Genomic DNA, 26477 nt, shown 5'->3' on the forward strand with positions numbered 1-26477 from the left:
GACACAGAAGTAGGGAGAGTATTTCTTCCAGTGGAAAAGGCTCTGGAAATCCAGAAAATGGTCAAATAAACATTGAAACCAACAAGCGTGTTGATCCATCAATGCATTCGGTTGTTGGGGAAAATGGTAGCGGCCTACGAGGCCATACAGTTTGGTCGATTTCATGCCAGAGTATTCCAGTGGGACCTGTTGGACAAGTGGTCCGGATGCCACCTACACATACACCGGAAAAAAATCCTGTCCCCCAAAGCCAGGATTTCGCTCATGTGGTGGCTACACAGTTCTCACCTACTAGAGGGAGGTAGGTTTGGGATTCACGACTGGGTCCTAATAACCACGGATGCAAGTCTCCGAGGCTGGAGAGCTGTCACACAGGGGGAAAGCTTCCAAGGAAAATGGTCAAGTCAGGAAGCCTGCCTTCACATAAACGTTCTGGAATTGAGAGCCATTTACAACGGCCTTCTACAAGCGGTACATCTTCTTCAAGATCCCGAGCAGATCCAGTCGGACAATGTAACAGCAGTCGCGTACATAAACAGGCAAGGCAGAACGAAAAGCAGAGCGGCAATGGCAGAGGTGACAAGAATTCTCAACTGGGCAGAAAGACATGTTAGAGCTCTGTCAGCAATTTTCATTCCGGGAGTGGACAACTGGGAAGAAGACTAACTCAGCAGATACGATCTCCATCCAGGAGAGTGGGGCCTCCACCAAGAAGTCTTCGCAGAGGTGACGAGTCTTTGGGGAGTTCCTCAAGTAGATATGATGGCATCTCTTCTAAACAAGAAGCTTCAGAGATATTGTTCCAGGTCGAGAGAACCTCAAGCAATGGAAGTGGATACACTGGTGACCCAGTGGGTGTTTCGGACGGTATATGCTTTCCCTCCACTTCCACTGATTCCAAAATTTCTCAAAATAATAATAAGAACAAGAGTTTTAGCAATTTTCATTGCCCCAGACTGGCCAAGGAGGGCTTGGTATCCAGATCTTCAGGAGATGCTCATAGAAGATCCTCGGCCTCTTCCTCCTCGAGAGGACCTACTACAGCAGGGGCCATGTGTGTATCAAGACTTACCACGGCTACGTTTGACGGCATGGTTGTTGAGCGTCGGATCCTAGCCCGAAAGTGTATTCCCAAGGAAGTCATCCCCACTCTTATTCAGGCCAGGAAAGGAGTAACATCTAAACATTACCACCGTATTTGGAGAAAATATGTGTCTAGGTGTGAATCCAAGAAGGCTCCTATGGAAGATTTTTGAGTTGGGACGTTTTCTCCATTTTCTGCAGGCTGGTGTGGATGCGGGCCTTAGATTGGGGTCAATCAAGGTTTAGATTTCGGCTTTATAAGTTTTCTTTCTTTCTTCTGATGAAGCTAGGTGACCGTGCTTAGGGAAACGTGTTAAGTGTTGAAGCTGCTATCACCACAAGTGCTCCATCCTCTAAATGGAGCCAGATAAGGACATTTAAAATCTGCCTTTGGAACTTTCTCTGGGGATTTTACCTCTACAGCATCGATTGGAGAGACCCAGTTACTACACAAACGGCACAGCTTGCTTGCTGCTAATTTTCAAGCCTCTGGAAGTTTCCGTCGCTACGGGTAACACCAGTTGTATTTAATTCCTTCTCCCCAGGGAACTTTGCTCACTGTTTCAGTCCGGGATCCTTTGTGGACACTTACCAGCAGCCATTACTAATTTATTCTTAGCTCCATCTATGCCCTAAAGTTCATGTTTACATTTGAATTTTATGTTTTTGTTTTTAGCATGTGATGTTTAGATAATAAATTCTATGTTATTTTATTGAAATTCATCCACAGTCATTCATTATTATTGGAGAAACACATAGCGCCAGTTCTTATTTTCTCTTTACATTATTTCTTTGGGACTGACAATCCCTTACTGGCAGCTGTGACAGCGCGTCTGGACCTGTTTCTTTGTTCAGAGTTGAGAACTCGTCAACATTTTCTTCCAAAGGTGGTTTCCTCTTTCCACATAAACCAACCTATTGTGGTGCCAGTTGCTACTGACACGTTCGCTGAGTCAAAGTCTCTAGATGTGGTTAGATCTTTGAAGATTTATGTCGCTAGAACAGCTCGTATATGGAAAACAGAGGTTTTGTTTGTCCTGTATGCTCCCAACAAGATTGGGTGTCCTGCTTCCAAGCAGACTATTGCGCGCTGGATCAGAGGTACGATTCAGCAAGCTCATTCTATGGCTGGATCGCCGTTACCGATGTCGGTGAAGGCCCATTCTACTAGGAAGGTGGGCTCCTCCTGGGCGGCTGCCCGGGGGGTCTCGGCATTACAACTTTGCCGAGCAGCTACTTGGTCAGGGTCAAACACATTTGCAAAATTCTACAAGTTTGACACCTTGGCCGATGAGGACCTAAAGTTTGCTCAATCGGTGCTGCAGGATCATCCGCAATCTCCCGCCCGTACTGGAGCTTTGGTATAGACCCCATGGTCTTGATGTTGTCCCCAGCATCCTCTAGGACGTATGAGAAAATAGGATTTTGATAACCTACCGATAAATCCTTTTCTCCTAGTCCGTAGAGGATGCTGGGCGCCCGTCCCAGTGCATACTTTACCTGCAGTTTAGTTATTACAGTTACACAAGTTGTGTTATCTTGGTTTCAGCATGTTGCTGCAATTAGTTCATTCCTGTTGGCGTGTGTCATGTTGAATGCCATGTGTGCGGCATGGTTGAGGGTGTGAGTTGGTAGATATCTCACCACTAGTTAAGTAATTCCTTTCCTCAAAATGTCAGTCTGCCAGGGCACAGTTCCTCCAACTGGGGTCTGGAGGAGGGGCATGGAGGGAGGAGCCAGTTCACACCCAATGAAAAGTCTTTGGAGTGCCCATGTCTCCTGCGGATCTCGTCTATACCCCCCATGGTCTTGATTTCGTCCCCAGCATCCTCTACGGACTAGGAGAAAAGGATTTACCGGTAGGTTATCAAAATCCTGTTATATTGCATTCCAGTCAGTGGTGGTTCTAGGGGCGGGTGATGTGTATAAGGGGCTCTACTGTGTGTTGTAATGTGACTAACACACACTACTGTGTGGTGTCATGTGAATTGATACTATTCTGTGGCCACGCCCAGAATATATATTCGCATACCAAAAAAATTAGTCTCAGGCCAGCCCTTAACTGTCTACCACTGGTGATGAGAAAAGACACCTTCTAAATGCAGTGTGACACTGATTTTGGTGATTCATTTGACTTGGATAACAGGGCAAACATATTTGAAACCATGTCTACATTTTCCATTCATGTTTCTATGAAGGAAAAGCCTATAAACTGCTGTACCTATGGAATTATGTCCCCACCAGGTACCATGACAGTTATCTTATCTAGGGCTGTGCGACCAGTACCGCCACACAGCACCTACATGTGGCTCGCAGGGTGCCTGGAAATAATACTGCTTGTGTTGGGTTTTACTGAATTGCAAGTGATTTTTAAATGGGATTCCATAACTCCCAACTGTCCCAATTTCAGTGGGACAGTCACTGGCGTATCTATAATGGGTGCAGTGGATGCCGAGCATATGGGCCCTTGAGTCCAGAGGGGGCCCCCACCGCACATGTTGCACCCATTTTTTTAATATTTACCCCTCCGGAGTCCCGTGCCGACATCAGCAGCGCTGTGGAGTCACTGTGAAAATGGCGCTGCGGCCATTTTCACCGTGTTGCAGCTGAGAACCAATTCATTGGTTAACCATAGGTACTATTGGTGTGTCTATAATAGGTGCAATGTGTGTGGTGCATGTGGGCCCTGGAATCCAGGGGGGCCCACACCGCACACACTGCACCCATGTTTTAATACTTACCTCTCCACGGTTCCATATCGGGCGCGAAGCCGCAGCAAAAATCACCGCCAAAATGGCCACTGCGCATGAGCAGTAGTTATTAGTACACAGTTATGTGCTGTACTGTTGGGCGCAATGTTTCCAGAAACCTGCACATGCGCAGTAGACACCAGCACACTGCCGGAACCTACTGCGTCGTGGCATACCTCCCAACATGATCCTCTCCCAGAGGGACACAATGCTCTGCTCCTGGACTTTCCTCTTCATTAATGATTGCTGCCACCAGTTTTGAACAGGTTAATGGATAAGAAAGGTGGTTCAGCACAGGTGTTGGCAATCATAAATTAAGAGGGAAGTCCAGGAGCAGAGCATTGTGTCCCCCCTGGAGAGGGTCATGTTGGGAGGTATGCCGTGGAGTGGAGTGGAGGGGCCCACCTGGAGTCTGCACACGTAGTTTATTATTAGCTCCTGCATGATTTTATAATAGGTTTTAAACTGTTTACTTCAAGTTGGTTTTGAAATAACCTATTTCTTTTCTTTTTGTTTTGGAATTTACATTATTGCATAGAATTCCTGATATGTAAGTCAGATGCAGCATTAGAGCTACACACATCTGTTCACAAGTGGACAGAGAGGTTTTACTTTCACTTTCCGTAGCTGTATAAAGCCCATCCCACACTGATCAGCTGAGTGAACCAAAGCATTTAAACTTCCTACATCAACAAAAACAGCTGATGACAAAACAAGAGGTTTTTGTGTTTATAACAGATGAAGAATGATGTTTGCGAGTTATTGAAAAGTGTGATCTGAAATTACTGGAATACAGTTTTCTAAGGACTGAACAAAACATTAAAGAAAATATTTTCTTTGGTTGGGAGGAAGTTTCTGCAGAAAACGGTTACACAGCTAATTGCCTTCAAAAGGGAAATGGACTGTGATGTTTTTTACGTATCTCTCACTCTAACCAGCTATTCAGCCATTGAGTCCAATTCAATTTGTAAAGGTAACTATATTAACACTGTTCTATTCAGTTTATTCAGATTTCATTCAGTATATTTTCTTCATCTCCTCCTGTTTTTTTGTGCTTTATACACTTTCAGTATGCTTTATGTAGATGTTGATTTTGGTTTACTTAATAATACAGTGTAAAGCATACTGCTTCAGTGTTTGTGATGTTATGTTTATATATTATTTCTATTGTACAAACGGGTATCCTTCATTGGAAAGTGCTTACATTCAGCTTGTTTTAGGCCCCTACGTTCTTTCCAGTCAGACTGGTCCGTTCAAAGTTATTTACAACTTCAAATGAAAAGATGAGATTCAATTACGGTAAATGTGAGTTACTTAGCACATGTAGAAAACCTGGGAATTTATCCTTGAAATGGGGTTTAAGATAGCAAAAATGAGCAGCATCCAACCCTATTCCCTAGAGCAGGCATTCCCAACAACGGTCCTCAAGGCACACCAACAGTGCAGGTTTTAGTAATATCCAGGCTGCAGCACAGATGGTTAAATCAAAATAACTGAGCTATTAATTAAGTCACCTGTGCTGAAGCCTGGATATCACTAAAACCTGCACTGTTAGTGTGCCTTGAGGACCGTGGTTGGGAATGCCTGCCCTAGAGCAATGCTGATTGTGGGGCTTGGAGACTTTACCCAGGTCAAAAACATCTGCTAGGAAACTTGCACCTAATTAAATCGCTACACCCCCCACCAAGAGTATGTATGTGTGTGTGTGTATATATATATATATATATATATATATATATATATATATATATATATATATATATATATATATATATATATATATATATAAAAATATATATATATATATATATATATATATATAAAAAATATATATATATATATATTTTTTTTTTTTAGCGTGTGTCTGCCACTCCCCTGAAGTTAGAAGGTTTTTAGTGGCTTCCGTACTCTGCCATGCCTCCCAACTGTCCCGAATTTAGCAGGATAGTTCTGCTGATTGGTCACAGTCTCAACCACGGGGGGTTGCACAGTTGGGAGAGCCAGTGATCACCGCTGCTCTGTAGAGCAACCGGTGATCACTGAATAGATGCCTATAATATAGTATAATAGAATTTTTTTTATTTTTTTGCTGTATCTTTAAATAAAAAGTTTATAAAAATAAATGTGAAGGGGAGACAAAAGTGAAAGCAAAAGTTTTTCTAGTTAAAGGAATGTGTTTGGTTTTTAATAACCTACTTGCTTGTGTTTGAGAACCTTTTAACAGTAGAGAACAGAGGTTCTCATATGCAGTCCTCAAAGCACCCCAACGGTGCAGGTTTTACGTTATATCCATGACTCAAGCAGACTGAGGTACTAATTAAGTTACCTGTGGCCAAACATGTATATACTTAAAACCTGGACCGGTGGGGTGCTTTAAGGACCACATTTGAGTACCTTTGGTCCAGACTTTACAATGCAGCAGCTTTTTAAAGGCTTACTATCCACTTATACTAGAACACTAATAAGTTACACTGGTTCTGTGGTTGGCTAACTTCAAGTCAGCATTTCACCTGGTTTTAATCATCCACAGAACCTGTGTAATCCATAAGCACCCCAGGTTAAAGGGATGGCACACCTCTCAACTGTCCCAATTTTGGCGGGACAGTCCCGTTTTTCACGGTCTGTCCCACCTGCGGGTCGCAGTGTTCAGTGGTGGGGGGGCCAGTTGGGAGATCTCCCCTGTCACTTGCTGCTCTAAGCAGAGCAGCGGTGAATAGATGTTATGTGCGTACCGTGAGACCATGCCCCCTTACCATGAGGCCACACACCCTTTCTGCGAGACCACATTCACAATTTAGGGCACGCGCTGGAGAAGTTGGGAGGGATGGGATGGTAAGCCTAGCTTTTTACCACTCCACTAGTGGCATGTGATCTGAGACATACATGACTAATTTTTTCATGACGACTAGAGCAAGATTGGGCCTGCAGGGCTCCGTTCCCCATCTATCTTCCTACTTTGTGCGTGGCAATGTTCAGCAGTTCTTTGACCTTTGTGGGGTTAGTCCGCTGGCTGCTGCAGTCCTGTGTATCTCAGCGGGATGTATTAACATACATCGCCGCCCATCGCAGCGATGTTGATCGCATATGTACTAATGGAGGCGCCCCGCGATACCTGTGAGGTGGTGTGCGGGGGGGGGGAGGTCTCTGTCTCTGTCTCCTCCTCCCTGCAGCCGGAAGGACCTCCGGCGCTGTTGCTAGGGGGAGTTGGAGTTTAGCTTCCGGGACCAGGGCTGCCTGGAAGACGGTATGCCGGGGGGAGGGGGGGCGGCGGCCGGCATTAAGAAGCCCATTGGCTATCTCCCTCCAAAGATGGCGATGCCCTCTGGGGCGAAAATGCAGCGGATGGGGGTTAGTATACACAAAAATGGGGTTTTAATTACATTTTCCCTTTATTACATCCTGCCCATATACTGTACATGATGAGATATGACAGAATCCTTGAATAACTGAAAACGAGTAGCGTTCAGTGAAATCCAAATCAATTATTGATACTGTAAGTTACCTATAGTGTTAGTTACTTCTAGTTTAAAAGTAAATTGCTTAGGCAGAACTGTTCTAGACTGATGAATATAATGTGCCAAAGGCTGATAAATAAACTTTTAATTTACTCTCTCGTTCAGTTTATATAGTTTCAGTGTGGTTTTTTTTGGTTGTTGTTGTTGTTGTTGTTGTTGTTGTTGTTGTTTTTTTTTGATGTATCATTTTCTTCATATGCTCTTAAAAAATGCATCAGATATTGTTTAACGCGTGGTCTTCAGGTTGCCGGCGGCCAGGCTCCCGGCGACCACCATACCGGCGCTGGAATCTCGACTGCCGGCATACCAACATCTTTTCTTCCTCTTGAGGGTCCACGACCCCCCTGGATGGAGAATAGATAGTGTAGCGCACCATCGTGCCCGCAGCGTGGCAAGTGCAGCGAGCCCGCAAGGGGCTCATTTGTGCTTACCCAGCTGTCGGTATGCCGGCGATCGGGATTCCAGCGCCGGTATGAGGGTCGCCGGGACCCCGACCGCCGGCAAACCATACTACACCCTGTTTAACAACCTTTCCATAAACTATTAGATATGTGTAAAAATTTCTTTAGGATTTGAGACATTCGTATATCTCACAGATACCATGTGAGCACTGGTGTTAGTGAGGTGAGCAACGGAATGGTAAATATAATGCTGGAAGAAGTACAAGCACGAAGCGTGGCATGTTTTATTTATTATTTATTTACCGTTTCTTATATAGCGCAGCATATTCTGTTGAACTTTACAATTGGAATCAACAGTGATAAGACAAACTGGGTAATAACAGACAGACCTACAGTAGAGGTAGGAAGGCCCTGCTCGCAAGCTTACAATCTGTAGGGATATAGGAAGGATACACAAGGATGGGCTCTATCTATAGCATATCAGTCACTTGATTGCAAAGGGTATCCGGTCTCTAGGTCGACCACACTTAGGTCGACAATGTCTAGGTTGGCCACTATTGGTAGACAGTAACTAGGTCGACAGGGTCTCTAGGTCGACATGAGTTGTTCACAATAATTTTTTTTTTTTTTTTTTTTACTTTTTCATACTTAACGATCCACATGGACTACGACTGGGAATAGTAACCTACCCAAAGCATGCAAGGGGACACAGTGAACTAATTGGGGTTCCCCGTCACTTTATGAAGAAAATGACACCTTACCAGAAGTATTGGTCGCTTTGCTTGCCATGCGAGGGGACACGGTGCACTAATTGGGGTTCCCGGTCACTGTAAGGAGAAAACACCCAAAAAATTTAAAAAACTCATGTCGATCTAGAACATGTCGACATAGCAACTGTCGACCTAAGTGTGATCGACCTTTCATACCACACCTGATCGCTAAGACAGTCCTGATGGGATGTAATTAGATATAAATGCTTCTGAAGGTTATGTATGCGGTTCAGGAATTTGATAGGCTTGCCTGAATAGCTGAGTTTTCAGGGAACGCTTAAAAGTTGGGAGGCTAGAGGAGAGTCTTATTGTGCGTGGGAGGGTCTTTCCATAGGGTGGGTGCTGCCTGAAGGAAGTCCTGCAATTGTGAATGCGAGCGAGTGATCCGTGCAGATGAGACGCAGATCTTGTGCATTGCGGAGAGGTAGAATTGTGAGATATTTTTACTCTTAATATTATTGTCCCTTTATACTGTACTAGTTATCAGCCCGTCAACCTGACGGAACAACATAACCATAATGTCAGAGCTGGCATTACAGAACTTGAATTGTTCTCTCGGGCGCCATCTAGTGGCTGCCGTTGCACACAACACCTGCATTCCACCTATAGAGGTGAGGAGCAGTGATAGCCTTTTATTATATCAGATTTGCAGGTGAAGCCCGTAGATAAGCAGTGGCTTACAAAAGCTACCACTTCATAAATCTAGCTCCAGGCCTTCACTGATTCCACACTCTGGCCCACATTTTGCATTACTGCAGCTTGATACAACCTTTGTCCAGATATACCCACAAACATAATATTGTGGAAATAGCTTTCACACTTAATCTCTGCGATTGTACACATGCTGCTAGTACCATTTAGCCTGGGATGATTTCTTGTCTGTTAGGCCCTGTTCTGCAGTGTCTCATGGTGGGGGTAGGTGGGTCCTTCACAGTAATGCAAAGGGGGATCCCAAGGCCACACCCTTCCCTATGAGGCTCAACCCCTCTTGTGATGCTCCATCACTTTTTGGAGGGCATGCATGAAGTTCCGATTCTACCACAAAGAAGGTTGGGAGGTATACAATGAGGTAAAAGTCCTCTTGTACTTCATTTTCATATGGTTATAGCACTGATACCAATTCAATTAGTCATGCACTCAGCACAGCATTTAGAATAAGGCTTATAACTCATTTTTGCCTAAACTTCTGGAGGCAACTCTCTTCACTAAATTCCTCCTGAAAGTATTGCCTGCTCAAGTAAAAAGACAAGTATTGCATACCTCCCCAACTTCTGTCCCTTCTGAAGGGATACGGTTATTAGATCGACCACACTTAGGTCGACAGTCATTAGGTTGAGCACTATTGGTCGACATGGTCACTAGGTCAACATGTACTAGGTTGACAAGGAAAAAAGTCGACATGCGTTTTACACTTTTATTTTATTTTTTCCGTTCATTTTTTTAACTTTTTTATACTTTACGATCCACGTGGACTACGATTGGGAATAGTAACCTGCCCGAAGCATGGCAAGGAGACACTGTGCACTAATTGGGGTTCCCCATCACTTTATGAAGAAAACGACACCCAAAAAAGTAAAAAAAACTCATGTTGACCTTTTTTCATGTCGACCTAATGCATGTCGACCAATAGTGGTCAACCTAACGACCCGTACTCCTTCTGAATAGGGTCATGCCACGCCGGAGGCGCAGCAGTGGCTGAAAAGGTGGGGGGGCTTTGAGGAAAGGGGGCAGGGCCTATTGCTGCAACCCCCATTTTTGACAATTTGAGTAGTATAGTGAACCACTTTCCGTCAAACTCATTTTTGACAGGTGGGAACGCCTCTAATTATGCAAATCACGCCTGGATCCTCCCCTAACCCCGCACAGATCCACCCTTAACCACGCCCCTAACCAAGCCTCCTGATACGCCCACTTTTCATTCCCTTCTGCTGGTATTTTATATGAAATAAGCCTACAAAATCAGTTATAAGTGCTTTTTATACATTGTGTATTATCACTGATGATGCAACGTTGTATATTATTTCCAAATGATTTATAAAATAAACGTGTGAGCTAGGAATGTTGTTTATTGGTCTCTAGCGTGATATCTATAAAAGTGTATACTGCTATGTCTGCGAACAAAATATCCGGTGTGTTACAACAGACTGCTAACCGAAAAAATCATATGAAGAATGCGTATTACACTGTATTAAAACCGGGAAGTTATAGCGGCATTGATAAGTTTTTTATGCATCGAATAAAGACGTGTTTAAAAGGAGTGATATTAAAGAATGGCTGCAAAAACAAGATACTTATACATTACATAAGCCGGTCAGGAAAAACTATAAAAGGAATATGATCTGCGTATCGGGTATAAATCAACAATGGCAATGCGACTTGGTTTCGCTCATAGACCTTGCGAAGTACAATGATGGATTTAAGTACATACTAACCATCATCGATATTTTCAGTAAGAGGGCGTGGGCTGAAAGCTTAATGACTAAGAATGCTACATCTGTCGCTATTGCTTTTGAAAAAATATTTCAACAGAGTTACGTACCAAAGAATCTACAAACCGACTGCGGTAAAGAATTTCTAAACAAAACCTTAAAAAAAGTGTTAGAAAAATACGATATACACCATTTTACGACTAATAACGACGTAAAGGCGGCTGTCATAGAACGCTTTAATAGAACTTTAAAAACACGGATGTGGCGTTATTTCACAGCGCATAATACTTACAGGTATATATAGATGTTTTACAGGCCTTTATATGCAGCTACAATAACACGTACCACAGAACGATTAAGTGCGCACCGTTTGAAGTGAAGCCCTCTAACGCTTTGAGGATTTTCAAGACTGTGTACGGCGGTTACTTTAAATACGGTAAACAAGCGCCACGTTTTAACATCGGTGAACACGTGCGCATATCCAAATATAAGGATATATTTCAGAAAGGGTATGAACAGAATTTTTCTGAGGAAATATTTGTCATACAGGATGTGAACACTAAAGGTGTTAAGCCGCTTTATAAGTTGGCGGATCTCTACGGCGAAACCATTACAGGCAGTTTTTACTCTGAAGAACTACAATGCATTCCCAAAAACCATAATAGAATTTACAAAGTGGAAAAGATTTTAAAAAATAAGACAGTTAAAGGTCGAAAATACTCGTTAGTCTAGTGGCGCGGATACCCTGCAAAATTTAACAGTTGGGTAGCGGCAGATGAGTTAAAAGATATATAAAGCGCAGTACCCTGTAAACATGACGAGCTATGGATGACAAATCGTTTTACATAACTTTACCCAGCAAGTGGTTGTATCATCTTTCAGCCAACCAGTGTTCACCGGGCTGTCCACTACTATGCGTATTGATTACAAATGCGCTGGGGTAATGCGTCAGTTTATCGGTAGATCACACGGATAAGTACCTTTTAAAAATATTCCGTGTGCTTTGCGCAGCATACAGAACACAATTTATCTGTAATGTGTTCATTTTTCAGCAAACGCTGTTTTAGTTTATTTCATTTATAGATAATCGTACAGCACATCGCGCCTTTGATTAATCTCGATGATGTTATCAAATAGTGCGTATATTATCACGTTGACTGTCCGGTCCAGCGCTTCTGCGAAGCGGAATTCGGCGCGTAGATTCCCCGTTCTTATCAGGGAAAGGTGTTCTCCACACCTGTTCAGGTGAAAGATCAAAAGCAAATAGTGCATAACCTTTGAGGTACTCTTCGCGGTCGATCAGTATACCATTGTCAGATTTCTGTTTATTTGTGATCTGTATGAGTGACATATACTCTCTTACAGCGTTACCATGTACAAAGTCTGGTTGAAATGGCTTGGCGGGGTGCGGCGTTCCATCCAGATAAAGGGACGCAAAACTTACATTTTTATGTTCAAAGCAAAGGGGATTCCGGTTATGGACTCCTGAAAATGCTTCGTTATCCACAAAGCCAACTATGACAGTTTTCGGCACTTGACCTAAAAATAGATTTTCTAGATTAAATACTCTACTGCCCGTGGGTACGCTGTAGATTTTCATCCCAACGCGGTCAATCGCGTATTTCGCATTGCCGTTTAGCAGAGCCTGCGCATGTCCAATACGCACGGCCGGTGAAACCTGTACTCTTTTCACGAACAGGGACGCCGCTGTGATCTGTATTTTAAAGGCATCCGCGTCAGCCGACATTAAGCAGAATGCGTCTGTTTCTGGTGAGTTTAATCTTCAGGTCAACGGCGTTTAAAATTAATTTATGTTGATGAAAAAGGTCGCAATGAAGTGGTCCTAGCAATTCAACAGTGCGACTCTGCTCTGTCGCTTCTGCTCGTTTTTTGAATCCCGTGTTTGGTCCGTCCAGCACCGTGTTGTTAAATTCTCCAGCTGAATCTTTGTAAAATAATCCTGTTGTGTGTTTTGTTGACAAAGCGTCTGAGCTGTAATTCAATATAGTCTCAATGTATGCTCGGTATGCGTAAAGATTGTTGGATTGTGATATGAGCCTATCGCCCAAAGTTACATCCACTTGGTTGAATAAAGTCGCTATGGGGTAATTAATAAGTGCGACCCGCGCACCTTGCGGTATCGGTGTTATCGGTTCGTACAATCTTGCACGTCACGTACAGCATTGTGTTGTTCAGATCATAGTAGTGCTCGCCGCTGGCCGCTATATAAAACTCTAGCGGTGCTGTGTCTGATAAAGCCGCTAAAGGTTGAACTTCAACGTATAGACTTTTCTCTATGCTAGTTTGTGTCAGGGGTACGTCAAAAAGATCCAGCTCAGTTTTTGCACATTCAACGGACTCGTGGTGTATGAAAGACATGTTTAAAAAATATCACCAACGGTGCACTTCGGCTTTCTCTTCTTCTTTGAGTTGCGTCGTCTCTGGTTTTTATTTAAAAAGGGTATGTCCCAAGGCGGAAGTGATATTACATGCTTCCGTTTTCTTTTAGACACACCTTTTCTTGTATATATTAGGCCTGCTCCATCTTGTTTTGCTTGGTTCGACTCGTGTATTTTACTAATTACGGCCGTTGTGGCTTGTCCGATAACATCTTTCGCTATATTACGTGCCGCGGTCTTCATATGCGGTTTAGCTAACTCTAAACCTCTCCGGAAAAGAGGAACAGCTTTTCTGAAAAGACTTCGAAAAATACCGCCTAAACCGCAGCCGTACATGTACGCAATGCCGTGAAAACCGGGTAATCCATTACCAGCTTGTGTATTATAATATTGTGCGTAGAGTTCCGGATCACCATAATTTTTAACAGCGACCATTCTGTTTAGTTAGTAAATAAATAAATAAGTGTAGTTTCACGATCACTTTACCAAACTTAAATGATATGTTCTTGTTCTGGTCGTCCTTTATCTCTATGGCGACTGTGTCAAAATGCGCTTTGCACAAAGGTACGTAATCGGGCTTTTCATATCGTATTGTGATCACTTCATTGTTATATTCCTTAATTTCAACTGTGCGTAGTAGCGGTACGTAGCTATCACCTACCCTCTGATGTTCGATAATGTCAGTATACACATACAGCGTATATTGGCCACCCTTGATATCTGCGCACGGTTTAGAAATCTTAGTTTTAGGCTGTAAACCAAGTATACTCGTCAGTTTATCACCCGCTGAAAGATGATACAACCGCTTACTGTCGCATGTTACAACACGTTCAAGCGGATTGTACACTAGCCTTAATCCGCCATCCAGTTTATGATGTTCAATTTCTGCATTGATTACAACCAGCAGCTCATCAATTGTTTTATAAAATCCGGGTTTAACGCACACTGTTGTGAATTCCACAACTGAATTGGTTAGCATAACGTCCTGTGTTATTTGTAACCTACAATCCTGTATATCCAGAGTATTCCATGTGTGCGGATATTGTATCTCTGTAAGAGCGACTTCCTACTCACCGCTTAAGTGTATCGACTTTGCAAGCTTTGTTATATAGTTAGATATCTTATTCTGCGGGAAAGTGTAGGCCGAAGCATTGCTGGGTAAAGTTATGTAAAACGATTTGTCATCCATAGCTCGTCTTGTTTAGAGGGTAATGCGCTTTATATATCTTTTAACTCAGCTGCCGCTACCCAACTGTTAAATTTTGCAGGGTATCCGCGCCACTAGACTAACGAGTATTTTCGACCTTTAACTGTCTTATTTTTTAAAATCTTTTCCACTTTGTAAATTCTATTATGGTTTTTGGGAATGCATTGTAGTTCTTCAGAGTAAAAACTGCCTGTAATGGTTTCGCCGTAGAGATCCGCCAACTTATAAAGCGGCTTAACACCTTTAGTGTTCACATCCTGTATGACAAATATTTCCTCAGAAAAATTCTGTTCATACCCTTTCTGAAATATATCCTTATATTTGGATATGCGCACGTGTTCACCGATGTTAAAACGTGGCGCTTGTTTACCGTATTTAAAGTAACCGCCGTACACAGTCTTGAAAATCCTCAAAGCGTTAGAGGGCTTCACTTCAAACGGTGCGCACTTAATCGTTCTGTGGTACGTGTTATTGTAGCTGCATATAAAGGCCTGTAAAACATCTATATACCTGTAAGTATTATGCGCTGTGAAATAACGCCACATCCGTGTTTTTAAAGTTCTATTAAAGCGTTCTATGACAGCCGCCTTTACGTCGTTATTAGTCGTAAAATGGTGTATATCGTATTTTTCTAACACTTTTTTTAAGGTTTTGTTTAGAAATTCTTTACCGCAGTCGGTTTGTAGATTCTTTGGTACGTAACTCTGTTGAAATATTTTTTCAAAAGCAATAGCGACAGATGTAGCATTCTTAGTCATTAAGCTTTCAGCCCACGCCCTCTTACTGAAAATATCGATGATGGTTAGTATGTACTTAAATCCATAATTGTACTTCACAAGGTCTATGAGCGAAACCAAGTCGCATTGCCATTGTTGATTTATACCCGATACGCAGATCATATTCCTTTTATAGTTTTTCCTGACCGGCTTATGTAATGTATAAGTATCTTGTTTTTGCAGCCATTCTTTAATATCGCTCCTTTTAAACACGTCTTTATTCGATGCATAAAACTTATCAATGCCGCTATAACTTCCCGGTTTTAATACAGTGTAATACGCATTCTTCATATGATTTTTTCGGTTAGCAGTCTGTTGTAACACACCGGATATTTTGTTCGCAGACATAGCAGTATACACTTTTATAGATATCACGCTAGAGACCAATAAACAACATTCCTAGCTCGCACGTTTATTTTATAAATCATTTGGAAATAATATACAACGTTGCATCATCAGTGATAATACACAATGTATAAAAAGCGCTTATAACTGATTTTGTAGGCTTATTTCATATAAAATACCAGCAGAAGGGAATGAAAAGTGGGCGTATCCGGAGGCTTGGTTAGGGGCGTGGTTAAGGGTGGATCTGGGCGGGGTTAGGGGAGAATCTGGGCGTGATTTGCATAATTGGAGGCGTTCCCACCTGTCAAAAATGAGTTTGACGGAAAGTGGTTCACTATACTACTAATTTGGGGGCTCAGTGCTCCATGAGCGGCTGGACAGCCCCCGTCTCCCCTTCTTGTGTTGATAGATGCCGTGCGCATGCACACGACATCTGTTTAGTGATCACCGACTGCTTTGCAAAGCAGAGCAGTGGTGATCACTTGCTCTCCTAACTGCCCCCTTCCCCGACCGCGGAAGGGACAATGGCCAATTAGTGGGACTGTCTCGCTAAATTCGGGACAGTTGGGAGGTATAGTATCATACAGATGATGTATCCTCATACATCTAGCCTCAATACAGATGTGTCCTCTTGTATCCTTGCTGCAGTCATGCTAAACAGCCCTTGAAGTCACACCATGCCGTGGTGAGACTTTGTAGCGCAGAGTGTGGCTTTGTTTTTGTTTTTTTCTTAGCGAAAGTGCATTGTAAATGCAAAGTAATGTATTAGGATGCGCAAGCAGCTTCTGCGGATTGAAATGATATACAGCATGCCTATATTCTGTGTGTAATTGCAGCTCTATCTGCATCCAAAATGCCATGTAGCATAGCATTTTGTATGCAAATACAGTCACAGTCACACATAGAATATAGGCTTGCAGCATATAATTTAAATCCGCAAAAGCTACTTGTGCGTCCTACTACATTACTTTGTGTCCAAGATGCATTTTTGCAGAAAAAAAACGCAAAAGAATACGCTTGGCGCTACCAAGTCACACGGCACTCACGCGTTAAGTGTAGGGGTGTGCGCCGGGCAATTTTTTGTGTTTTGAATCTGTATCTCCTTCGTGTCTTAAATCATAAAATCATAAAAACAGCTACAATTACAGAATTTTGGCCTGTTTTTGTTCTTACAGTATTAACCTCAATAACATTAATTTCCACTCATTTCCTATCAATTTTGATCACCTCGCCAACATAGGCCAAGCCTGGCTAAGCAACAGAGCAGCGACACAAACACACGCAGTTACTTCTGTTTAAAACTGTTTTACAAATTAGTAATAGATTCGCAATAACCAATCGAACCAACTCGCAAGTACTATCAATGGAAAACAATCCAGAACAGAAATCCTGAGAATGAAGTGTATAATATTATTGCTCTAAAGTAGTTACCAAGCAGCAAAGAAAAAAAATCCAGAAACCCTGTGTGCAACAGCAGACATTGATGCCCTCTACACAAATGCACATGCCTATTCTAAGTAGAGATGAGCGGGTTCTGTTCTCTGAGAACCGAACCCCCCCGAACTCCACGTGGTTTACACGGGTCCGAGGCAAGCTCGGTTGTTCCCGCCTGACTCTGAAAACCCGAACGAGGAAAAACGTCATCATCCCACTGTCGGATTCCATATAAAGAGCTGCGCGTCGCCACCATTTTCACTAGTGCATTGTAGAGAGAGCAGAGAGGATGTGGCTACGTTCTCTCAGTGGCAAATCTCAATATCATTGCTCAGTATCAGTGCTTACTTATTGCTGCTCAGTAATACTAGTAGTGTCTTTCTCTTGTGCTGCATCTTGCTGCTCAGTGTCAGTTCTCAGTAGTATCCTCATCGGTGCTCAGTATCACTGCTTTTTGTCTTGTGCTGCATTGTGGGGCTCAGTATACTACAGTACATTACTAATATACTAGTCCAGTGTCTGTTGCTGCATCTTGCTGCTCAGTGTCAGTTCTCGGTAGTATCATCATCAGTGCTCAGTACCACTGCTCATTGTCTTGTGCTGCATTGTGGTGCTCAGTAATACTACAGTACATTACTAATATACTATCTTGTCTTGTGCTGTCTTGTGCTGCATCTTGCTGCTGTAGGGTGCTGTGGTAGTGTCCTGTCACTGTGCATAGGTCATCATCATTCCAGTCACAGTGGTATCTGGTATCTATATAGTGGTATCTGATTCCAGATATTATCACAGTCTATTTCCAGATATATTGCTGGCATACAATTCCACACATTAAAAAATGGAGAACAAAAATGGGAAAGATAAAATAGGGAAAGATAAAGATCCACTTCCACCTAGTGCTGAAGCTGCTGCCACTAGTCATGGCAGAGACTATGAAATGCCATCAATGTCGTCTGCCAAGGCCGATGCCCAATGTCATAGCAGAGAGCATGTTAAATCCAAAAAGCAAAAGTTCGGTAAAATGACCCAAAAATCTCAATTTTAAAATCGTCTGAGGAGAAGCGTAAACTTGCCAATATGCCATTTACGACATGGAACGGCTAAGGCCCTCTCTTATGTTCCTCATGATTAGTGGTTCAGCTTCACATGACGATGGAAGCACTCATCCTCCTGCTAGAAAACTGAAAAGAGTTAAGCTGGCAAAAGCACAGCAAAGAATTGTGCGTTCTAAATCACAAATACCCAAGGAGAGTTCAAATGTGTCGGCGGATGCGATGCCCGACCTTCCCAACACTGGATGGGAAGAGGTGGCTCCTTCCACCATTTGCACGCCCCCTGCAAGTGCTGGAAGGAGCACCCACAGTCCAGTTCCTGATAGTTAAATTGAAGATGTCACTGCTGAAGTACACCAGGAGGAGGATATGGGTGTTGCTCGCGCTGAGGAGGAAATTGACGAGGAGGACTCTGATGGTGAGGTGGTTTGTTTAAGTCAGGCACCTGGGGAGACATTTTGCCTTGTAACAGGTGTGGTCATTTCTACATTTTTACGTGAGATAAAAGATTTTGGTACACTCTTCTATTATATATATATATATATATATATATATATATATATATATATATATATATATATATATATATATATATATATATATATATATATATATATATATAGATATATAGATATATATATATATATATATATATATATATATATATATATATATATATATATATAGATATATAGATGTGCACCAGAAATTTTTTGGGTTTTGGACTCGGACGCGTTTTGGCAAAACTTCCCTGAAAATTTAAAACAGCTTAAATCAAAGAATTCGGGGGTAATTTTGATCCCATAGTATTATTAACCTCAATAACAACAATTTCCACTCATTTCCAGTCTATTCTGAACGCCTCACACCTCAGAATATTATTTATAGTCCTAAAATTTGCACCAAGGTCGCTGGATGACTAAGCTAAGCGACCCAAGTGGCCGGCACAAACACCTGGCCCATCTAGGAGTGGCACTGCAGTGTCAGACAGGATGGCACTTAAAAAAATTATCCCCAAACATCACATGATGCAAAGATAAATAAAAAAAAAAAAAAAAGAGGTGCAAGATGGAATTGTCCTTGGGCCCTCCCACCCACCCTTATGTTGTATAAACAGGACATGCACACTTTAACAAACCCATAATTTCAGCGACAGGGTCTGCCACATGACTGTGGCTGAAATGACTGGTTGGTTTGGGCCCCCACCAAAAAGAAGCAATCAATCTCTCCTTGCACAAACTGGCTCTACAGAGGCAAGATGTCTACCTCATCCTCATCCTCCGATTCATCACCCTTTTCACTGTGTACATCCCCCTCCTCACAGAGTATTAATTCGTCCCCACTGGAATCCACCATCTCAGGTCCCTGTGTACTTTCTGGAGGCAATTGCTGGTGAATGTCTCCACGGAGGAATTGATTATAATTCATTTTGATGAACATCATCTTCTCCACATTTTCTGGAAGTAACCTTGTACGCCGATCGCTGACAAGGTGACCGGCTGCACTAAACACTCATTCGGAGTACACACTGGAGGGGGGGCAACTTAGGTAAAATAAAGCCAGTTTGTGCAAGGGCCTCCAAATTGCCTCTTTTTCCTGCCAGTATATGTACGGACTGTCTGACGTGCCTACTTGGATGCGGTCACTCATATAATCCTCCACCATTCTTTCAATGGTGACAGAATCATATGCAGTGACAGTAGACGACATGTCGGTAATCGTTGGCAGGTCCTTCAGTCTGGACCAGATGTCAGCACTCGCTCCACACTGCCCTGCATCACTGCCAGCGGGTGGGCTCGGAATTCTTAGCCTTTTCCTCGCAGCCCCAGTTGCGAGAGAATGTGAAGGAGGAGCTGTTGGCGGGTCATGATCCGCTTGACTTGACAAGTGTCTCACCATCAGGACATTGAACATCTGCAGACTTGTGTCTGCCGGAAAGAGAGATACAACGTAGGCTTTAAACCTAGGATCGAGCAAGGTGGCCAAAATGTAGTGCTCTGATTTCAACAGATTGACCACCCGTGAATCCTGGTTAAGCAAATTAAGGGCTCCATCCACAAGTCCCACATGCCTAGCGGAATCGCCCCATTTTAGCTCCTCCTTCAATCACTCCAGCTTCTTCTGCAAAAGCCTGATGAGGGGAATGACCTGACTCAGGCTGGCAGTGTCTGAACTGACTTCACGTGTGGCAAGTTCAAAGGGTTGCAGAACCTTGCACAATGTTGAAATCATTCTCCACTGCGCTTGAGTCAGGTGCATTCCCCCTCCTTTACCTATATCGTAGGTAGATGTATAGTCTTGAATGGCCTTTTGCTGCTCCTCCATCCTCTGAAGCATATAGAGGGTTGAATTCCACCTCGTTACCACCTCTTGCTTCAGCTGATGGTGGTGCAGGTTCAGGAGTGTTTGCTGGTTCTCCAGTCTTCAGCACGCGGTGGAATTTGCCCACATGTAATGCACGCACAATATTGGTGGCGTTGTCCGATGTCGCAAATCCCCAGGAGAGTCCAATTGGGGTAAGCCATTCTGCGATGATGTTCCTCAGTTTCCGTAAGAGGTTGTCAGCTGTGTGCCTCTTATGGAAAGCGGTGATACAAAGCATAGCCTGCCTAGGAACGAGTTGGCGTTTGCGAGATGCGGCTACTGGTGCCGCCGCTGCTGTTCTTGCTGCGGGAGGCAATACATCTAACCAGTGGGCTGTCACAGTCATATAGTCCTAAGTCTGCCCTGCTCCACTTGTCCACTTGTCCGTGGTTAAGTGGACACTGGTGACTCTTTTTCTGATGTCTGTGTACATTCTCTGTATCACCTGCCTAGAGAAATGGAACCTAGATGGTATTTGGTACCGGGGACACAGTACTTCAAGCAATTCTCGAATTCCTTGTGAATTAACGGTGGATACCGGACACATGTTTAACACCACCGCAGCTGCCAAGACCTGAGTTATCCGCTTTGCAGCAGGATGACTGCTGTGATATTTTATCTTCCTCGCAAAGGAATGTTGGACAGTCAATTGCTTACTGGAAGTAGTGCAAGTGGTCTTCCGACTTCCCCTCTGGGATGGCAATTGACTCCCAGCAGCAACAGCAGCAGCGCCAACAGCAGTAGGCGTTACACTCAAGGATTCATCGGAGGAATCCCATGCAGGAGAGGACTCGTCAGACTTGCCAGTGACATGGCCTGCAGGACTATTGGCTTTCCTGTCTAAGGAGGAAATTGACACTGAGGGAGTTGGTGGTGTGGTTTGCGGGAGCTTGGTTACAAGAGGAAGGGATTTAGTTGTCAGTGGACAGCTTCCGCTGTCACCCAAAGTTTTTGAACTTGTCAATGACTTCTGATGAATGCACTCCAGGTGACGTATAAGGGAGGATGTTCCTAGGTGGTTAACGTCCTTACCCCTACTTATTACAGCTTGACAAAGGCAACACACGGCTTGACACCTGATGTCTGCATTTCTGTTAAAATAATTCCACACCGAAGAGGTGATATATTTTTATTTGTAATTTGACCAGGCATGTCAATGGCCATATTCATCCCACGGACAACAGGTGTCTCCCCGGGTGCCTGACTTAAACAAACCACCTCACCATCAGAATCCTCCTTGTCAATATCCTCCTCAGCGCCAGCAACACCCATATCCTCATCCTGGTGTACTTCAACAGTGACATCTTCAATTTGACTATCGGGAACTGGACTGCGGGTGCTCCTTCCAGCACTTGCCAGTAATATGGCAATGGCCTACTGTACCGTACTGCTATATATATACTGGTGGTCAGCAAAATTCTGCACTGTCCTCCTACTATATACTGTGCACAGATATGGAGCGTTTTCAGGCAGAGAACGTAGATATTTGCAACACACTGAGCACAGATATTTGTAACACACTGAGCACAGAAACTGAGAAGAGAGCAGCCACGTCCTCTCGCTATCATCTCCAATGCACGAGTGAAAATGGCGGCAACGCGCGGCTCTTTATATGCAATACGAATCTTGCGAGAATACGACAGCGGGATGATGACGTTCGTGCGCGTTCATGTTAACTGAGCAAGGCGGGAAGATCCGAGGCTGGCTCGTACCCGTGTAAACCACGTGAAGTTCGGATCTCGAGGAACCGGACTATATATATATATATATATATATATATATATATATATATATATATATAATTATTCCCTTATCCAAAATGCTTGGGACCAGAGGTATTTTGGATATCGGATTTTTCCGTATTTTGGAATATTTGCATACCATAATGAGATATCATGGCAATAGGACCTAAATCTAAGCACCGAATGCATTTATGTTTTATATGCACCTTATACACACAGCCTGAAGGTCATTTTAGCCAATATTTTTTATAACTTTGTGCATTAAACAAAGTGTGTCTCCATTCACACAATTCATTTATGTTTCATATACACCTTATATACACAGTCTGAAGGTCATTTAATACAATATTTTTAATAACTGTGTATTAAACAAAGTCTGTGTACATTGAGCCATCAGAAAACAAAAGTTTCACTATCTCACTCTCGCTCAAAAAAGTCCGTATTTCGGATATTTGGATATGGGATACTCAACCTGTGTGTGTGTGTGTGTGTGTGTGTGTGTGTATATATATATATATATATAATTTTTTTTTTTTTTTTACCAAAAGACATCCTCACATTCCACTTTACACTTTCTCGTTCTCCAATTTAAATTTGTGAGGTTACATTAACCCAGTCAAATGCTGAATGAGGTTGTTTTAAACTAAACATTACCTCCTGCTTATTGCTGAAGTTATGCAGATGTATTGGGTAGATCTGAAAATAAGTTGTGGGTTCGTATATAAAAACTCCATCAAATTGCTGATTCTTGCCTCCTCACTCACTTGTTTCCTCCGTTTTAATGCTTGGCAAATGTGTTAGCACTTTTAAATCACTCGCCGTGCAATATTTCTGTCAAACGCAAACCATTTCATTTTTGGCAAAAGTTTATTCTTTTAATAAAAGCACTTACAATTTAACACCCATTCAAATGCAGCCAACAAGTAACAAAAATACTAATGCAAAATCCAATAAAGTAATTTAAGACAAATCTATCTGCAAATGTTCTAATGGGTTATTCAGTTAGTGCTTACAGTAAGTCCTTTCCAGATGTTAAAATTACCTGAATTTGTAAGCAGTGAATTAATTGGCATAAATCATCACTATATATAGAGGGCTTTTCCTTCTCATATTGCTTTTATCTGCACTACCCTTGTTTTAAGCACATCAGATACAGTTCATTTAAAAGCTTTTTCCCCCCTTAAATGTAAAAGCTTCAAGTGCAGAACTGAGAGGGGACTCTGCTGACTCCAGTATTTGCTTTTACTACTCCTGTAACTTGAGGATTCTAGTAGTGTACGTTTTTAAAGAGCTTAAGCTGGCATCCAGCCAAGGATATTCCATCCAACAGGAAAGTAAGGGTTGAAAATCGTTATCTAAAAATTAAATAAACTTTTGCTCACCCTCTTGTGCTCAACTCATACATATGTGTATCACATGGAGCTTTTGTGGCTACTTAGATTGCCTTTGACTTCTGTGTTGTATATGTTAGTTGTGCAAATGCATACCTCCAAATGTTCTTTAAAAACAAAAATGTGACTTTTGCATGATACGCCCAAAAAGGCTGCATGGCCTTGTGGGAAGTACCGTGCCCACAAGCAAAACCCCTGTTTTCATCATGCTGGGGTCATGCGCAGTACTCCATTCGGGACTTGAATGTGGGAACTAATGTCCTCTTTAGATGGCATTAGCCTGCTGAACTTGGCTTCTTTTTATAGGAAGTGGGACCAGGATGCAAAGAAGGATTTCTCCACCTCCTCTAACCTGCACAATGCACATATATGAGAGAGGGTTTAGTCTATTAATAGTGTTTAAACTAAAAAGGTTTTGAAAAATGTGATGTATGCTGGCTTGTAATAAAAGGGGACATTTACTAAGCAGTGATAAGAATGGAGAAGTGAGCCAGTGGAAAAGTTGCCCATGGCAACCAATCAGCACTGAAGTAACATCTATAATTTGCATACTATAAAATTATACAGAGCTGCTGATTGAGCATTGATAATGTTGTATTTTTCTGACTAGATTAAATAATAAAGTTTCTTTATTTAAAACCATTTAATTAAAGTTATTACAAACGTGGAGTGTGTGGTAAATCACATACTCTACTTATATCATACTTGCCTCTTAGGAGAAGCCTGGAGGGGAATTGCAGCTGGCCACTGAGGGGGCGGAGCTGGGAGATTTGTGTTAAGCCCCACCCGATCATGGAATAATGTAATTAATCACAGGTCTTTGAAGAGTCGGCAGGGCCAAAATAACGTAATCAGATTTGCCACACTAGCAAAAGGTTTAGTGTTAACTGACTAAGGGGGACATGTACTAACCAGTGATAAAAGTGGAGAAGTTGCCCATGGCAACCAATCAGCTGCTCTGTATACTTTTTATAGTATGCAAATTTATAAATGTTACATCAATGCTGATTGGTTGCCATGGGCAACTTCTCCACTGGCTCACTTCTCCACTTTTATCACTGCTTAGTACATGTCCCCCTTAGGGGGTTATTCAGAGATGGATGCAGATCTTGCTTCCCGCAGCAACGTCAATCTCTTCACATGCTGGGAGCCGCACAGCACAGGGCAGGGCCACCCAGAATATGTGTGTCATACCTCATGATGCATCCGCAATTTAATTGCGGATGCATCGATTGAAGGTCGACCCCCTGTCTGCGCAGCCTTTTTTTCTCTATCGTCCTAGTGGATGCTGGGGTTCCTGAAAGGACCATGGGGAATAGCGGCTCCGCAGGAGACAGGGCACAAAAAGTAAAGCTTTAGGATCAGGTGGTGTGCACTGGCTCCTCCCCCTATGACCCTCCTCCAAGCCTCAGTTAGATTTTTGTGCCCGGCCGAGAAGGGTGCAATCTAGGTGGCTCTCCTAAAGAGCTGCTTAGAAAAGTTTAGCTTAGGTTTTTTATTTTACAGTGAGTCCTGCTGGCAACAGGATCACTGCAACGAGGGACTTAGGGGAGAAGAAGTGAACTCACCTGCGTGCAGGATGGATTGGCTTCTTTGGCTACTGGACATTAGCTCCAGAGGGACGATCACAGGTACAGCCTGGATGGTCACCGGAGCCTCGCTGCCGGCCCCCTTACAGATGCTGAAACGAGAAGAGGTCCAGAATCGGCGGCAGAAGACTCCTCAGTCTTCTTAAGGTAGCGCACAGCACTGCAGCTGTGCGCCATTTCCTCTCAGCACACTTCACACGGCAGTCACTGAGGGTGCAGGGCGCTGGGAGGGGGGCGCCCTGGGAGGCAAATGAAAACCTTTTTTGGCTAAAAATACCTCACATATAGCCTCCGGGGGCTATATGGAGATATTTAACCCCTGCCAGAATCCATTAAAGAGCGGGAGACGAGCCCGCCGAAAAAGGGGCGGGGCCTATCTCCTCAGCACACAGCGCCATTTTCCCTCACAGAAAGGCTGGAGGGAAGGCTCCCAGGCTCTCCCCTGCACTACAGAAACAGGGTTAAAACAGAGAGGGGGGGCACTAATTTGGCGTTAGAAATATATAAAAGATGCTATAAGGGAAAACACTTATATAAGGTTGTCCCTATATAATTATAGCGTTTTTGGTGTGTGCTGGCAAACTCTCCCTCTGTCTCTCCAAAGGGCTAGTGGGTCCTGTCCTCTATCAGAGCATTCCCTGTGTGTGTGCTGTGTGTCGGTACGTGTGTGTCGACATGTATGAGGACGATGTTGGTGAGGAGGCGGAGCAATTGCCTGTAATGGTGATGTCACTCTCTAGGGAGTCGACACCGGAATGGATGGCTTATTTAGGGAATTACGTGATAATGTCAACACGCTGCAAGGTCGGTTGACGACATGAGACGGCCGACAAACAATTAGTACTGGTCCAGACGTCTCAGAAACACCGTCAGGGGTTTTAAAACGCCCGTTTACTTTAGTCGGTCGACACAGACACAGACACTGAATCCAGTGTCGACGGTGAATAAACAAACGTATTCCTTATTAGGGCCACACGTTAAGGGCAATGAAGGAGGTGTTACATATTTCTGATACTACAAGTACCACAAAAGAGGGTATTATGTGGGATGTGAAAAAACTACCGTAGTTTTTCCTGAATCAGATAAATTAAATGAAGTGTGTGATGATGCGTGGGTTCCCCCCGATAGAAAATTATGGGCGGTATACCCTTTCCCGCCAGAAGTTAGGGCGTGTTGGGAAACACCCCTTAGGGTGGATAAGGCGCTCACACGCTTATCAAAACAAGTGGC

At 43.2% G+C, this 26477-nt stretch overlaps 1 protein-coding gene across 2 annotated transcripts in view; it reads left to right on the plus strand.

Annotated features, from left to right (window-relative positions):
• Positions 1-4488: 4488 nt before the first annotated feature.
• LOC134957786 (uncharacterized) overlaps positions 4489-26477 on the plus strand; it is a 947589-nt gene continuing 925600 nt past the window's right edge. For both annotated transcript variants that reach the window (XM_063939953.1, XM_063939952.1), the window contains exon 1: positions 4489-4806. Coding sequence is in view for 1 of the 2 variants with exons in the window: in XM_063939952.1 (XP_063796022.1) it covers positions 4731-4806 (76 nt within the window). In the remaining variant the exon portion in view is untranslated. The remainder of the gene's footprint in view (positions 4807-26477) is intronic.

This window comes from Pseudophryne corroboree, chromosome 9 (genome assembly GCF_028390025.1).
Source record: "Pseudophryne corroboree isolate aPseCor3 chromosome 9, aPseCor3.hap2, whole genome shotgun sequence".
Taxonomy (NCBI): Eukaryota; Metazoa; Chordata; class Amphibia; order Anura; family Myobatrachidae; genus Pseudophryne; species Pseudophryne corroboree.